The 18252-nt window shown below is 39.3% G+C and overlaps 1 protein-coding gene across 1 annotated transcript in view; it reads right to left on the bottom strand.

Annotated features, from left to right (window-relative positions):
- Positions 1–18252, bottom strand: part of tdrd12 (tudor domain containing 12) — a 197954-nt gene that overhangs the window by 10779 nt on the left and 168923 nt on the right. Inside the window, exons 31-34 of the mRNA XM_072279710.1 lie at positions 17369–17552; positions 10795–10870; positions 1212–1309; positions 914–1038 (exon numbers count right to left, since the gene is read on the bottom strand). Of these exons, the coding sequence (XP_072135811.1) occupies positions 914–1038; positions 1212–1309; positions 10795–10870; positions 17369–17552 (483 nt within the window). The remainder of the gene's footprint in view (positions 1–913; positions 1039–1211; positions 1310–10794; positions 10871–17368; positions 17553–18252) is intronic.

Below are 18252 nucleotides of genomic sequence, written 5' to 3'. Positions count from 1 at the left end.
ATCTGAACAGATGGTTTCACAACCAAATCCTATTGACAATACAAACAGAATGTGGACAGTGTCTGAGGTAACCAATTTCATTGCCATTTTTGGGTGGAGCTGAATATTCAAAGCAACAAAAAGTACTGATCTGTTTGAATTTTTCAGACACTAATGAAAGTAAAAATAAAACTTAACTTTGAAAATAATGCACATTTCAAGTGACTTTAAAATGGAACTGGTTGGTGAAGAAATTATATGGCAGACATCCCACCCTGCAAAAACTCATTTCAGGTAGGTAGCACCATCAATTTGTGGGAGACTCCTGGAACTTCCGGGCCTGGTGGGATGTCTGCAATAGAGTAGCTCCTTAGCAGCTGGCCAGCTAGTTTAAATAACGGTGGCTATGCTAATGAATGAATGACACCTGTTAAACTCACCTCAACATGTCTTTTACAGTCTTAACCCACCACGGGCAATAGAAAAGTCACTGTTGCAAACAGTGCAGCGAGCAACAGTCATTATTTTTGACCCCTATTAGGGAGGGGTACACTTTAGTGTAGTCTGGAGTGAAATACGTTTTATATTTTCTTTTTTTGGAACTCTGCCATGGTTCTCTCTCTCTCTCGCTCTCTAAACAATCGACTTCCGGGATATTGTATATTGTATACCCTGCAGGTATCAGGGAGCCGCTATCAATACATGGGAGACTCCCGGAACTTCTGGGAGAGGTGGGATGTCTGATATGGCGACATAAAATGGTTCTCCCTCTCTCTCAATTTTACAAGATCTACACTAAGGTTGTTGAATTATTCATATTTTATAGGAATATAGTTTTCAAAGAGCTGCAAAGCACATTGCATCTGACAAAAACATTTTAAATATATAGAACAATTTCAAAACTAAATGTAAAGTACAAGTTTGCTAACTATACCATCATTTCCTTCAGAGAAGACTGAATCATCTTGCAGATGAAGATTTTGTGAACTCATCAGTGAAAACTTCATTTTATTTACAACTTCATATAAAACACTTTCATTGGACGTGTTTGATAACAGCCTGAAAGTCAAGAAAACATACTAAGTCAAACTGTGAAAGTTCAAGAAACATCTAATCAAAAACTAAGATATTTGATACAACATCTGTTACATAACCACTTATTATTACTGCATCTAATTACTATGAACTGTAAAAATACAAATGGATTTGGCAGGTACTTTAACAAAACATACCCGCTGAATGTTGACTCAATTCCATTTGCTAACATTAAATTCATACTCTCCGATCTCCCACTGGGATGACACACAACTTCCAAGTTTTTTTCCAAAACCTTAAAAAATAAATTCAAAAAGGAGTTATATTTACATCAGCAAAACACCAATCATAAGACCATAAGATATAGGAGTAAAGTAGGCCATTCGGTCCATTGAGTCTGCTCTACCATTCAATCATGGGCTGATCCAATTCTTCCAGTCATCCCCACCTTCTCCACCTACTCTTTGATGCCCTGGCTAATCAAGAACCCTATCTATCTCTGTCTTAAATACACCCAATGACTTGGCCTCCACAGCTGCTCATGGCAACAAATTCCACCCTCTGACTAAAGTAATTTCTCCGTATCTCTGTTCTAAATTGACGTCCTTCAATCCTGAAGTTGAGCCCTCTTGTCCTTGACTCCCCTACCATGGGAATTAACTTTGGCATATCTAATCTGTTCAGGCCTTTTAACATTCGGAATGTTTCTATGAGATCCCCCCTCATTCTCCTGAACTCCAGGGAATACAACCCAAGAGCTGCCATATGTTCTTCATATGGTAACACTTTCATTCCTGGAATCATTCTTGTGAATCTTCTCTGAACCCTCTCCAATGTCAGTATATCCTTTCTAAAATAAGGAACCCAAAATTGCACACAATACTCCAAGTGTGGTCTCACGAGTGCCTTATAGAGCCTCAACATCACATCCCTGCTCTTATATTCTATACCTCTAGAAATGAATGCCAACATTGCATTTGCCTTCTGCACCACCGACTTTACCTGGAGGTTAACCTTTAAGGTATCCTGCACAGGAACTCCCAAGTCCCTTTGCATCTCTACATTTTGAATTCTCTCCCCATCTAAATAATAGTCTGCCCGTTTACTTCTTTCACCAAAGTGCATGACCATACACTCTCCAACATTGTATTTCACTTACCACTTCTTTGCCCATTCCCCTAAACTATCTAAGTCTCTCTGCAGGCTCTCTGTTTCCTCAACACTAGCTGCTCCTCCACCTATCTTTGTATCATTGGCAAACTTAGCCACAAATCCATTAATCCCATAGTTCAAATCATTGACATACATCATAAAAAGCAGCGGTCCCTACACCAACCCCGTCACTGGTAACCGGCAGCCAGCCAGAATATGATCCCTTTATTCCCACTCTGTTTTCCACTGATCAGCTAACGCTCCACCCATGCTAGTAACTTCCCTGTAATTCCATGGGCTCTTATCTTGCTAAGTTGCCTCATGTGCGGCACCCTGTCAAAGGCCTTCTGAAAATCCAAGTACACCACATCTACTGCATCTCCTTTGCCTACCGTGCTTGTAATTTCCTCAAAAAATTGCAGTAGTTTAGTCAGACAGAATTTTCCTTTCAAGAAATCATGCTGGCTTTGGCCTATCTTGTCATGTGCCTCCAGGTATTCCGTAATCTCATCCCTAACAATTGATTCCACCATCTTCCCAACCACTGATGTCAGGCTAACAGGCCTATAGTTTCCTTTCTGCTTCCTCCCACCCTTCTTAAATAGCAGAGTAACATTTACAGTTTTCCAGTCATCTGGTACAATGCCAAAATCTATTGATTCTTGAAAGATCATTGTTAATGCTTCTGCAATCTCTTCAGCTACTTCCTTCAGAGCCCGAGGGTGCATTCCATCAGGCCCAGGAAATTTATCCACCCTCAGACCATTAAGCTTCCTGAGCACCTTCTCAGTCATTATTTTCATTGTACATATTTTACTTCCCTGACACTCTTGAATGTCTGGTATACTGCAGATGTCTTCCACTGCCATCTCTGTCTCTCTCATTACAATATTTCCAGTGTCATTTTCTATTGGTCCTATATTTACTCTCAACTCTCTTTTACCCTTTATATACTTAAAAAAGCTTTCAGTATCTTCTTTGATATTAGTTGCCAGCTTCCTTTCATAATTTACCTTTTCTTTCCTAACAACTTTCTTAGTTTCCTTCTGAGTTTTTAAAAACTTCCCAACCCTCCATCTTCCCACTAGCTTTGGCTTCCTTGTACATGTCCTCTCTTTTGCTTTTGCTCTGGCTTCACTTGTCAGCCACAGAAGTGTCTTTCTTCCATTCCAAAATTTCTTCTTATTTTGAATATATCTGTCTTGCACTTCCCTCTTTTGTCGCAGAAACTCCAGCCATTGCTGCTCTGCTGTCTTTCCTGCTAGTGTCCCTTTCCATTCAATCTTGGCCAGTTCACCTCTCATGCCATTGTAATTTCCTTTATTCCACTGAAACACTGACACATTGGAACTTAGCTCCTCCTTCTCAAATTTCAATGTGAACTTGATCATATTGTGATCACTGTTCCCTAAGGGTTCCTTAACCTTAAGCTCTCTTATCACTGCCAGATCATAGCACAACACCCAATTCAGCACAGCCAATTCCCTAGTGGGCTCAACAACGAGCTGTTCTAAAAAGCCAACCCTTAGACATTCTACAAATTCTCCCTCTTCAGGTCCGGTACTGGCCTTGTTTTCCCAATCCACTTTCCCCTCACTTAGATACAAGTTAATTTAGTAAATGCACATAAGAAAACTGGAAATTTAGTAATTAAACAACACATCTGTTAGGTCACATCAAGAGGTAGTGAAACAAATATATCCAAAACTAATCTGACAGAAAGTGGGGGTTTTCTGGTACTAAGTAAAACAGTACAAATTCTGGACCATGGAACAAAAAGATTTTGCCTATCACAAACAAGAGAAAATCTGCAGATGCTGGAAAACCAAGCAACATACACAAAATCCTGGAAGAACTTAGCAAGCTGGGCAGCATCTATGGAAAAGAGTATAGACGACATTTTGGACCAAGATCCTTCATCAGGACAGCCTGAAATGTTGACTGTACTCTTTTCGATAGATGTTGCTTGGCCTGCTGAGTTCCTCCAGCATTTTATGTGTGTTGCTTGACTATCAGAAAGTTCGGTCTGCTTGTATCAAATGAACAAAAAAAGTATCAAACGGGCTCCTCCTTCAGATGGGAAAAAAAATGGACTTAGCAGCACAATCATAAAATGGTGGCGTGGTAAATAGTGGAAATGGATATACTTAAAATACAGGAATCACAAGTGAAATTTTGATAAAGATATTGCATACTGAACAAATACCTTTGTTATTCAACACAGTGGTGTGTAAACATTCTAGATGATAAGGCGTCTATGAAGTCAGAAGTTCTAAAAATTTTCTTTGCAGTGTTTGGCCTATAATTTACCAACCTAGTTATTTTACTCTGATCCTACCTTTTGTCTCCTGGCTATATACAAGAGAAATCTAGCTATACCCTATTCCAAACTCTCCTGTTTGCCCTGCTCTTATTCCCCTTTCAACTACTTATCCAAGCCCTTTTAAACATATTGAATCTGCCTCTGGTGCTCCTCCTGACAATCCAGGTCCTAACAACTAATCACATAAAAATATTTTATTTTTTTTTTAATTTTATTTTTATTTGGATAAGGAATTCACAAATATCATGTACTTTTTTCACACATATAACCTTTTCCATTTTTTTATATGTATAAAACTACAATTATTTATACATTCTTAAGTACACATTGAGATGATATAAAAGGAAAATAAACATTTAAATAGATAATTATGTACTGTGGTAAATCTAACCTATTAGGCTAAGTAATGGAATTAGTTGTTAAGAAAAATGGTAATAATAGTTTCCATATAACCCTTCTGGCCCATTTCCACTGGTCCAAAATGTTGTATATAAGCCTATGTATCAACCATTGTAGGTGTTTATATCCTAATTTGTTCATGCTTGCTCCTGCCCGCAGACATAATTATCCAATCCCTATGTACTTATTTACTTAATTTTTTCATTTTTTTTTATCCCTTTCCCAAATCTTTCCCTTTACTTGTGTTAATTCTCTATTTTTCAAAAGAAAACAAAAAAAACAAACATTTAGACTAGGGGTGCTTATGTTAGCAATATTGCTGTGTTGATGAGAAGAGCAGTATAAATCATTTGGAGAGTCATCTAAAGTCTGCTTGCATTGGGGTTATATATTCAATCCATTTATTCCAGATTTGATAAAATTTTTCTTTTTGAGTTCTCAGGGAGTAAGTCAACTTTTCCATTTTAAATATTTCCAAGATAATTTCGTACCAATCTTCTAATGTAGGTGGTATTGGATTTAGCCATTTTCTAGTGATTGATTTCTTACTTGCCGCTAAGAGGGCCTGCAGCAACTTTATATCTTCCTTCTGTTCAAGAAACAATACATGCCCCAAATAGAGCGTCTCAAAGTTCAGAGGTATCTGGGACCTAAGTACCTTAACTAATGTTCTATGAATACCTTCCCAAAATAGACTTAATTTAGGGCAATCCCAAAAAATATGAAAATGATTTGCCTCCTTGGAGCCGCACCTTCTCCAACACATCACATTTGTATCTTTATATTTTTCCTGATATGGGGTCTTGAAGTATCTTATAATGTTTTTCCAACAATGTTCTCTCCAAGTCAAAGAATTAGTTGAGGATCATTGAAAGCTGCAGATTTTCCCCCAAGCCTCCTCTGAAAGTACCAACCCTGCTTCTTTCTCCCACTTCTCTTTAATATACAGTGTATTTACATTTTTAGCATGGGAGAGTGCATTATATAATCGAGAAACTGATTTACTAGGTATTGAACTGCAAGCCGAATTCAGAATCTTGAAAAATTCTAATTCTACTGTTGATAGGTCTGTATATCTACAACTCTGGTTAACATAGTTTCGTACTTGAAGGTACCTAAAAAAGTCATTATGCTCTAGGCCATGTTTGTCCTGCGGGATTTGGAAACTTTGTAATACTCTTTTATCTATAAATGAGAGGTAGGTTGTAAGACCTTTCTTTATCCATAGCTCAAATCTTTTATCTCCTCTGTTGGGAAGGAATTCGGTATCATATGCACACCATCTAAAGAGTTTTAACATGTTATTAATTCCACATGAATTAACCACCTTCTACCATACTTTTAATGTAAGATTTATCCAAGCGTTTTAAAATTTTTCCAACTGGGCCATCAATCCTTTGTCAGCTATTGAGGCCTGAAGAGGAAAACTGTCAACTAATCCAAATTCTATTTCCTTCCATCTAGCCTTATATTCCCTATTACACCAATATAACAGAGGGGTTATCTGTGAGGCATAAAAATAATTTCTCAGGCAAGGAAGAACCACACCTCCTCCTTCCTTCCCTAACTGTAAGGTGTTATATCGAATTCTAGGTTTCTTTCCTTGCCAAATGAAGCGGGAAATCCATTTGTCCCATTCCCTGAATTGATTATCATCCACCTCCACCGGTAAAGTACGGAAAAGATACAATAACCGAGGAAGAATATTCATTTTTATAGTATTTATCTTTGAATTTAAACTTAAAAAGGGGATAAGATTCCATCTATGCATATCTGCTTTTATCTCTGAGATTAATGGCCCATAATTTACCTGTGACAGTGTTGAAAGATCCTTCAGCAGGGTTATTCCTAAATATTTTAATGATTTAGCTTCCCACTTAAGGTCATATGTATCCTGCAACTTTTTGGATGGTGTATAATTTAGGGATATAACCTGCGTTTTCCTTACATTTATTTTATAACCTGATATTTTCCCCAAAGTCATCCAACAGTGTAAACAATCCTATAAATGATTTTTCTGGTTCACTCAGATAGACCAAAACATTATCTGTGAATAACGCCACTTTCTGTTCAATCCCTGCCACCTTGATACCTTTTACGATTTCGCTCTGTCTTATTAGTTGGGCAAGCGGTTCAATATATAGCGCAAAAAGGAGAGGAGAAATTGGGCATCCCTGTCTAGTGCCTCTCTCTAAGATGAAGGAGTCAGCGAGGTCCCCACTTATCTTAATTCGGGCTGTAGGGCTGTCATATAGAGTCTGAATTACTTTAATAAACTTTTCTTGAAAGCCGAATCTTCCTAACACTCTGTATAGGAATGTCCAACTAACCGAATCAAAAGCTTTCTCAGCGTCCAATCCTACTACCATTGTCACTGTCTTGTTCTTATTAACCTGTTCTAATATGTGCAGAGTTCTCCTTATGTTGTCCTGTGTTTGTCTTTGTTGAATAAATCCAGTCTGGTCTAAGTGGATTAGGCCAGGTAAAAACTTTTCCAATCTGCGCGCTAATATAGATGTAAATAGTTTGTAATCTAAATTAAGAACACTAATTGGCCGATAATTGCCACATTCTAGTTTATCTTTACCCTCTTTAGGAATAACTGAAATAATCGCTTCTCTCCAGGAAGGTGGAGTTTCTCCTCTCTGCAAGATCCAATTAAAGGTGTTAAGTAGTAATGGGGCTAACTGTGTCTTCAGGGACTTGTACCACTCTGGGGTAAACCCATGAGAACCCGGGGACTTTCCAGCCTTTAACCTAGAGATGACCACGTTCAGTTCTTTGAGAGTTACTGGTCTAATAAACTTTCATTTTGTAAATCTGTAAGTTTAGGTAGATCTAAAAAATTCAATACACTGTCTATATAGGGCTCATTGGGGGCCCAGGGTTGGGAGTACAGCTCTCGATAATATGTTTCAAAACTCTCTTGAATTTTCCCTATTGTACTCTCCACAAGCTTTGTCTTTGGATTCTTTATTTTATGAATTGTATTGTCTGCTTGTTGTTTTCGTAATTTATATGCTAATAATCTAGCTGATTTACCTCCTACTTCATAATTCTTTTGTCTCAGGTAAAGAAAATTTCTTTGAGTTTCCAACGTATAAATATCGTCAATTTCACTTTGCAATTTCCTAATTTCCTGTTTTCGATTTGAATTACTTTTGTTGCTATCTACAACTTGAAGTTGTTTTAATTTTCCTTGAAGGTCTGCTAATTTTTGTGCATTGATTTTTTTCATGTGAGTGGTAATGGAAATAATTTTCCCTCTCAGTACAGCTTTCAATGTATCCCATAAGATCACTGGTGATGTTTCTCCCGTGTCATTAAGGTCTAGATATTCTTTGATTTCTCCCCTTAATCTCTCCATTACTTTCGGGTTATTGAGTATATGTGGGTTTAGCCTCCATAGTGTTTTCCTCATTTTCCTTTCCAGGATTAGAGACGTAGAGACTGGGCTATGATCCGACAGATCAATTGTTGCAATATTACAGTTTTTTATCCTGAGTCTATCTGTATTAAAGATAAAGAAATAGTCTATCCTTGAATAGGCTGAATGAGGGAAAGAGTAATATGTATAATCTTTACTAGTAGGGTGTAATTCCCTCCAGACATCTATAATTCCCAACTCCTCCATTAATGAATTCACTTTCCGAGTCAGAGGTTTATTCTGAGTAACTATTCTTGAAGAATCTAATATAGGATTTAATCTAATATTAAAATCCCCTCCACAAATTACTACCTCTTGAGAACTGACCATTAGGTCAAAAATGTGTCTATAAAATGACCATTCACAACCTGGAGGAGCATAAACATTCAGCAATGTTATTTCTGTACCTTCTATTCTTCCTGTGATTTTTACGAACCGTCCTTCTTTGTCTCTAGTCTCTGAAATATGTTCATAATTAAGAGTACTTGATATTAAAGTAGCTACCCCTCTTGTGTGACTCAATTTATATGATGAATAAAATACATGCTTAAAGCCCATTCTTTTTAATTTTCCATGTTCAGATTGGCTCATATGTGTTTCCTGGAGGAAAGCTATTTGTGCCCTCTCTTTTTTCAATTTAGACATAATCTTATTTCTTTTAATTGGATTCAAAACCCCATTAACATTATAGGAAATTATTTTTACCAATTCAGTTTGCATTTTTCTCTAGTAGAAAAAAAAACACTCTCCTTTTCTAACCAAACAGTAAGCAATCCCTTCTCAACAGTAAACCAAGACATATAACCACACCCTAGACATTTTTGAACGTGCAACATTTGAAAATTTTTCCCGACTTCCCACAGTGAGGCCTGAGCACCGACCCACCTCAGTTCAGAGGGATAACCTCTATCTTCACCCTGTGTTAGAGGGCCCTCAGCAGTTTGAATAATCATAGAGAATTTTCTCCTATTTATGTCTCGACCATATTGCTATCATTCAAGTTATTCCGTCTAGTTTATTTTCAGTTACCAGTTTTCATTTTACCATTAAGTCCGATTTACTCTTTTCAGTCATTTCTCTTAATTAATCTGTGTTCTCTGTACATTCGCGTCTGAATATTTGCAGCTTTTCCTTGTAGTTTAACACTCTGGTTCGTGTGGAGCGTCCTCGCCCCAGTAACTGCCACGACTTCTGCCAAATCCTCTCCAGTAGCGACTCCGGTTGGGTGATAACTTTAATAGGTGGTCCCCGGTCCGCCAGGTCCAACGTTGCCTCCTCCACCGTAGCGTAAGTTTTTGTCCCTTCGTCGTAAAAGACTCTCAGCCGAGCTGGATACAGGGTCTGGAATTTGATGTTGTTTTCCTTCAGGACTCTTCGTGTTTCCGTATATTCCTTCCGTCTGGCAAGAATCCCCGGTGCGTAGTCGTGGTCTAAACTGATTTTACAGTTGTTCCACATGAAACCTTTCTTTTGCCATGCCCTTTTAAGCACCTCTTCCTTCGTTCTGTAACTGAGAAATCTGACCAGAATCGATCTGGGCTGGGCGCCTGCCGGAGGCTGTGGTGCCAACGCGTGGTGAGCTCTTTCTATCTGTAGGTCTTTTGCGGCTGGTATATCAAGGTTCTCTCTAAGTAGCTTCTCCACGAAGGGAATCATCAATCCAGGTTTACCTTCAGTTCCTTCGGGAACTCCATAAATCCTCGCATTTTCCCTTCTCCAGCGGCCTTCTTGATCTATTAGTTTCCACTGGAGCTGGTCTTGCAGCTTCAGCATTTCTGCTATCACCCCCTCTGCGTTTTGTAGCTTCTCTTCAATTCCAACAATCCTCGCTTCGGCTTCATCTATCCGCGAGTTAGTTTTTACTATTTCTCCTTTAATATCTTCCAGCTGTTTGCTGTTATCTTGTCGGAACTCGCGAATCTCTCCGAGAATCAAGGACAGAGTCACCGATTCCCCCTCATTATCTCCGTCCTGGCTTGCCGTGGGGGAGCTTGGCCCGTCGCCTTGCTGCGTCTATTTATGTTTATCAGCCTTCGGAGCGGACTTTTTAATCTTGTTCTTAGACATCATCCTTGCCCCTTTTATTAATATAGTTATGCAATATTAAGTATTTGTCTAAATTCGATTATGGGGCAGTTTACCTTCTTTTTTGTCGAGAGACCTTTTCCTTACGCCGCCATTCCCTTGATGACCTGGAAGTCCTCCCACATAAAAATACTTTAACTTATGTCACATGTAGTATTTTCCCCTCACAGCTCCATTACTCCACATCCTCTGGTTCTTGGGTCCTTTCACTAACAGGAATACTTCCTCTTTAAATACTTTGTCTCTATCTGACACTTTCATTCCCAGCAGAGTAATAGCAGCTTTCTTGATTAGTTTAACCAGAGTGCCTCATCCTTGGAAGCATGATGGGTTTCACCACTGTTTTGATATAATATTCAAATTACTTGTACAAACCAAACTGGTTCAATTTTACCTCATCCACTGAAGACTGCTGAACCTTTTCACAAAGGAGGCTGACAGTCTGTTGATTTTCAACTTCTTCACAAACCCTGAAAGACATGTAATGTTAAATCTTTTACTACAAATTCATGGTAGTTTCAAATTCATAAATTAGGAAATTCTCATTTCATCAAGTTTGAAGGAAAGAAGACGAAGATATTACTAATTTTCATCTGCAGAGCTGTAGCTGAATGACACCTCCAAGCTATGATCTACTATCTAGTCAGTGGAGGTTCAGTCAGTGCAGGGCAGTGTGGGAGATGAATTACTAAGAAACAGTTTGAAGAGCTGGATTAATATCAGTGGAGATAGTCTTCTAAACTAAACTAATCTCAGAGTTCCTTTAGCATTTCACTTTCCTTAACTACAAATGTTTTGCCAGAAATACACAAAGTTATACATTTCAATTGATTCACATTGCAAAGCCTTCCTTGAAGAAATTTTCAAGATCAGAGACAAAATTAAATTGATACTCCAGTATGGCAGCATCCAGTTATTTTCTGAAAGAAGACAAGGGAGAAAAGAGGCATGTATCAAGAAAGAATAAGAATGATGATGATGACGTGGAAAGATTTGGGAGAAGAATTGTGAGGCAAATGTAACAAGATGACAGAGGGAAAGAAGATGATTACAAACAGAAGACAAAAACTGAGAGGGGTGATGCGAGGTGATCAAGAGGGAAGAGATTCATTGAATCAAATCTGAACTCAAAGTTTAAGATTTATTCATTGGAATCTATTTTTGATAGATTACAGAAAACCTGTTAATATAATTTCAGAATAATTTAAAAGGAAAATATTGCCATTAACTGATTGCACCACTTCAACATTAGGAGTGTTATAGCACAGAAATAAGTCAGGGTTCCTTAAGCCCCACAAACATTTCTCAAGTACTTACCTAATTTTCTCCTAAAAGGCCTGAACCACTGGTTGCTTCCATCGCTCTTTCAGGCAGCAAGTTCCATATGTTAACTAGGTGAAAAGGTTTTCTGTTATGCTCCAAATTTAAAATCTGTTCCCTGAAATACCCTATCTAATCATGACCTTTTATATCTATCAAATCTCTTAACTTCGAAAACCTTCTGCCTTTAACAAATCATGTATTAGATCTTTATCCATTCAAATTTCTCCAAGCGCTTGGTCATTCTTTCCATAATTTTTGTATTCAAGGCCTCCCTGCGGTCCTTGGAATCTGACTGCATTGTAATTCTCTGGCATACACATACGTCCATTTGAACAAGGGCATTTCATTATGGCACTTTGCCTGAATGATTGCCAAAATTGTCCAAAAAACATCTCCTTTATGGACGTATTCCATGCAAACTGGGTAAGTGGTTTAAGCATAGCTAAGCTCTTCTGGTGCCCGAATCAATTTTCATCCCCTTGCTGCTATTTGAATTCCATTCTCTCCAGGATGTGGTTTTGCATATTTTCTTCAAGGTGTACCATTATTTTATCAAATATCCTCAAACTCTTAATGAGGCACAGGTGTTGGTGTGCCTTCTTATTGATTGCATCAATATGTTAGGCCCAGATTTGATTCTCTGAGATGTTGACATTAAGGAACCTGTAGCTGCTGACCTCTCAACGAAGACTGGTGTATCTTCTCCCGATTTCCCCTTTCTGAAATCCACAATCAATTCCAAGGGCTTGCTGACATTGAGTGTAAAGTTGTTGGTTGCAACACCACTCAACTAGCCAAGTAATTTCATTCCCTCACACCTCCTTGATGCCACCTGAGATTCTGTCAATGATGTCATCAATACATTCATAGATGTTGTTTGAACTGTGAGTAGCCACACAGTCATAAGTGTAGAGAGAGTAGACCAGCAGAATGAACACACATCCTTGAGTTGCCCTATGTCGATTGACACCGAGAAGGAGATATTATTTATGGGCTCCCAATAAGGAAGTCAAGAATCCAGTTGCAGAAGGTGGTACAGAGACCCCTGTTTTGAAGCTTGTTAATTAGTATTATTGGAATGATGGCATTGAACGCTGACATATAATTGATGCACAGCAACCTAATGTATGTATTACTGTTGTCTAGGTGGTCGGTGTGGAGAGCCACTGAGGTTGCATCCACTAGAGACCTGTTGTGGTGATAGGGAAACTGCACTGGGTCCAGGTTCCTGCTCAGGCAGAAGTTAATTCTAGCCATTACTAACCTTCCAAAGCACTTCAGCACTCTGGGTATGAATGCTACCAGGTGGTAGTCATTGAGGTAGCTCACCTGCTTATCTTAAGCAACAGTATGATTGCTGGCCTTTTGAAGCAGGTTTCCATCTGCAGCAGTGAAACTTTGAAGATTTTCTTGAACACTCCAGCCAGTTGGTTGACACGTTTTTAGTAACCTGCCAAGCACAGCATCGGGTCCTGATGCCTTGAAAGGGTTTATCCTCTTGAAGGATGTTCTGACATCCACCTCCAAAACAGAAATCATAAGCTTGCCAGATGCTGGGGATACTTGTACAAGTGTAATTTTATTCTCTTTCAAAGCACACATAAAGGCATTGAACTCATCAAGGAGTAAAGCATCACAGATATTTATGCTTTTAGGCATCACCTTCTAGGAAGTAATGGCATGCACACCCTGCCACAGCTGCTGTGCAACTACCTGTGTCTCTAACTTCAAATGGAATTATCTTTTCGTTCTCGCCGTGTCCTTCTGTAGGGTGTAATTGGACTTTTCGTAGGGTTCTGGATTGCTAGTCTTGAATGACATAGATCTAGCCCTCGGCAGACTACTAATTTTCTGGTTCATCCACAGGTTCTGGTTTGGATATCTGTGGTGTGGTATGTCCTTGAAGGAACACACTCATTAATGCAGGTCGAGATGAAATTGGTGACGGCAATCACATACTCAAAAAGATCTGAAGGTGAATCCCTGAATATGGTCCAGTCTTGCACCTACTTTGACCATACGTTCATGGTCCTCACCACTGATGCTGCGGTCCTCCGACTCTGCCTAAAGGCTGCGAGTAGAAGTACAGACAGATGATCAAACTTGCCAAAGGGCAGATGTGGGATGGCGCATTAAACATTCTGAACGGTGGTGCAACAGTGTGTTGGATCTTCTTGTACCACAGGTGACATGCTGGTGGACGCTTGTCAGAGACTTCAAGCTGGCCTGGTTGAAGTCTCCTGCGACGATCAGGATGGAAACAAGGTACATTAGAAACTGGAGGTCATACAACTTCTCCATTCCCTCACCTGACCTCCTACTCCACCATTCACCCATAAAGTCCATTTGTTTTCTCAGAAACGTTAGTGAGCAGCTAATATTTTTAGATTATTAAGTTTGTGTTTATGAGGCTAGAAGTTTGAGAAATGATTACATCAAACACTTGTCATATCTCAACATGGATGAGAGATCAGTATTTCCAGATTAAAGCTACTGTTATTTAATGGCCACATTTTAGCAAATGTACTCAACTGTATGCACCATTGTGGACCATCAAGACATCAAAAAAATATTTGACCTAGAGGTCAATTAAAGAGCAGAACTGAAAGAGGTTTACATGCAAATTGCTTGGAAGTCCTCTCTTAAGTGTGGTATATAATGTACTTTGTACAATCATTTAAAAAGTAATAAAACATTTCCTTTAAATAGTATTGACAGTACAATTATACTGACTGAAAACATAGAAACATAGAAAACTTACAGCACAATACAGCCCCTTTGGCCCACAATGCTGTGCCGAATATGTACTTACTTTAGGAATTATCCAGGGTTACCCATAGGCCTTGACTTTTCTAAGCTCCCTGTACCTATCCAGAAGTCTCTTAAAAGACCCTATCGTATCCACCTCCACCATTGTCACCGGCAGCCCATTCCACGCACTCACCACTCTCTGTGTAAATAACTTACCCCTGACAGCTCCTCTGTACCTACTTCCAAGCACCTTAAAACTATGCCCTTTCGTGCTAGCCATTTTAGCCCTGGGAAAAAGCCTCTGACTATCTACACAATCAATGCCTTTCAGCATCTTATACACCTTTCGTCCTCCATTGCTCCAAGGAGAAAAGGCAGAGTTCACTCAATCTTCCTGTAGTGAGGCGACCAGAACTGAGCACAGTTCTCCAAGTGGGGTCTGACCAGGGTCCTATATGGCTGTAACATTACCTCTCGGCTCTTAAATTCAATCCCACGATTAATGAAGGTCAATGCACCATATGCCTTCTTAACCAACAGAGTCCACCTGCATAGCAGCTTTGAGTGTCCTATGGACTCAGACCAAGATCCTTCTGATCCACCACACTGCCAAGAGTCTTACCATTAATACTATATTCTACCACCATATTTGACCTACCAAGATGAACCACCTCACACTTATCTGGGTTGAACTCCACCTGCCATTTCTCAGCCCAGTTTTTCATCCTATCGATTTCCTGCTGTAACTCCTGACAGCCCTCCACACTATCCACAACACCCCCAACCTTTGTGTCATCAACAAATTTAAGCCCTCCTTCCACTTCCTCATCCAGGTCATTTATAAAAATCACAAAGAGAAGGGGGTCCCAGAACAGATCCCTGAGGCACATCACTGGTCATCAACCACCATGCAGAATATGACCCATCTACAACCACTCTTTGCCTTCGGTGAGCAAGCCAGCTCTGGATCCATTAAGCACGGTCCCCTTGGATCCCATGCCTCCTTACTTTCCCAATAAGCCTTGCATCGGGTACCTTATTAAATGCCTTGCCGAAATCCATATACACTACATCTATTGCTCTACCTTCATCAATGTATTTAGTCACATCCTCAAAAAATTCAAATAGGCTCGTAAGGCACGACCTGCCTTTGACAAAGCCACGCTGACTATTCCTAATCATATTATGCCTCTCCAAATGTTCATAAATCCTGCCTCTCAGGATCTTCTCCATCAACTTACCAACCACGGAAGTAAGACTCACTGCTCTATAATTTCCTGGGCTATCTCTATTTCCTTTCTTGAATAAGGGAACAACATCTGCAACCCTCCAATCTTCCGGAACCTCTCCTGTCCTCATTGATGATGCAAAGATTATTGCCAGAGATTCAACAATCCCCTCCCTTACCTCTCACAGTAGCCTGGGGTACATCTCATCCAGTCCCAGAGACTTATCCAACTTGATGCTTTCCAAAAGCTCCAGCACATCCTCTTTCTTAATGTCTATATGCTCAATCTTTTCAATCTGCAGTAAGTCATCCCTACTATCGCCAAGATCCTTTTCCATAGTGAATACTGAAGTAAAGTATTCATTAAGTACCTCTGCTATCTCCTCCGGTTCCATACACACTTTTCTACTGTCATAATTCATTGGTCCTATTCTCTCATGTCTTATCCTCCTGCACTTCACATACCTGTAAAAATGCCTTGCGGTTTTCTTTAATCCTGCCTGCCAAGGCCTTCTCATGGCCCCTTCTGGATCTCCTAATTTCATTCTTAAGCTCCTTCCTGCTAGGTTTATAATCTTCTAGATCTCTATGATTACCTAGTTTTTTGAACCTTTCCTAAACTTTTCTTCTCTTCTTGACTAGATTTACGACAGCCTTTGTACACCACAGTTCCTGTACCCTACCATCCTTTCCTTGTCTAATTGGAAGGTACCTATGCAGAACCCCACGCAAATATCCCCTGAACATTTGTCACATTTCTGCCATACATTTCCCTGAGACATCTGTTCCCAGTTTATGCTTCCAAATTCCTGCCTGATAGCCTCATATTTCCCCTTACTCCAATTAAACACTTTTCTAACTTCTCTGTTCCTATCCCTCTCCAATGCAATGGTAAAGGAGATAGAATTGTGATCACCATCTCCAAAATGCTCTCCCACTGAGAAATCTCATACCTGACCAGGTTCATTTCCCAATACCAGATCAAGCACAGCCTCTCCTCTTGTAGGCTGGGGTTTTTTTTTCTTAGTCTATTTTAGATTGGCTGATCACATTCAGACAACATTACAAAGTGGCCTCCAAAGCAAAGGCTGGAGAAGGAGAAATCAAGCTTCAGAATTCTGATCACTATTTAGTGATATGTTTTTAAAAGAAGTGAATGCTGGACTTTGCCTCATTAATGATGCTCTCCATTAATGCCTGCTTTTCTTGCCCAACTTCAACACTTGGGCAAAGTCCTACAAAAGGGGAAAGCAAGAAATGTGTTTTTATTTTAAAAGTGTTATTTACAAATTATTAAACAAACTGTTTGAATACAGTGGTTCAATTCAGGAGATTTTTCCAGTATGTTTTGTGGGTCATGCTTTCATTCAGAATTCATCAACAACAGTGAGTACATATATAAATATACTGCCGTATGTTTTATTCCTGTCAATGACTTGGTAATAGACTTTGGAATCATACATTTCGTACTGCAACTGCACAGCCTGGTTAGCAGATTTCACAAATTGCTTAAAATGCTTTCCAATGTATTTCCTCCATGAGCTATTCATAGCTATATCTGGTAAATATATGAAATAAAAGTTCAACCAAAATAAAAAGTCAAAATATGATTAAATGCATACACATTCTTCAAATTGAAGGTATGGAAATAACTTTTTATATTTACCTTACTTGCATCTTTGCCAAATGAGTCATTGCAACCATTAGATCAGCTTGTTCTTTTGGAGTAGATAAAAATCTTAGCAATCTCCAGAGACAGCGTAAGTAATCTGATTCTGGTACACCCTCAGCAGGATATTGCACTATCAAGTTTTTGAGTTCTTCCACAACTGCGGTTCTTAATGAAGATGCTTTGAAATAATAAAAAAAAATGCTCAAACTACATTTTATTAGAACAAGTAACTCATTTACATTATTTTATAAAACATGTTAATTAGAAATAATAGGGCCATCTCCAAGCAAACCATCTTTGTAATTAAAAGCAGTTCTTCATATTTTCGCAAACACCAGGAAATCTGCAGATGCTGCAAATTCAAGCAACACACACAAAATGCTGGTGGAACGCAGTAGGCCAGACAGCATCCATAGGAAGAAGCACAGTCAATGTTTCGGGCCGAGACCCTTCGTCAGGACTAACTGAAAGAAGATTTGAAAGTGGGAGGAGGAGGGGGAAATCCGAACTGATAGGAGAAGACAGGAGGGGGAGGGATAGAGCTAAGAGCTGGAAAGTTGATTGGCAAAAAGGATACAAGGCTGGAGAAGGAAGAGGATCATGGGATGGGAGGCCTGGGGAGAAAGAAAGGGGGAGGGGTGCGCTAGAGGAAGATGGAGAACAGCCAAGGAGTTATTGTGAGAGGGACAGAGAGAGAGAGAGAGAAAAAAAGGGGGGGAGGAGGGGGAAATAAATAAATAAATAAATAAGGGATGGGGTAAGAACAGGAGGAGGGGCATTAACAGAAATTAGAGAAGTCAATGTTCATGCCATCAGGTTGGAGGCTACCCAGACGGAATATAAGGTGTTGTTCCTCCAACCTGAGTGTGGCTTCATCT

The sequence above is a fragment of the Mobula birostris genome, chromosome 15 (genome assembly GCF_030028105.1).
Source record: "Mobula birostris isolate sMobBir1 chromosome 15, sMobBir1.hap1, whole genome shotgun sequence".
Classification (NCBI taxonomy): Eukaryota; Metazoa; Chordata; class Chondrichthyes; order Myliobatiformes; family Myliobatidae; genus Mobula; species Mobula birostris.
Note: the sequence above shows the minus strand (reverse complement) of the source record. Positions and strands in the feature narration are given on the sequence as shown.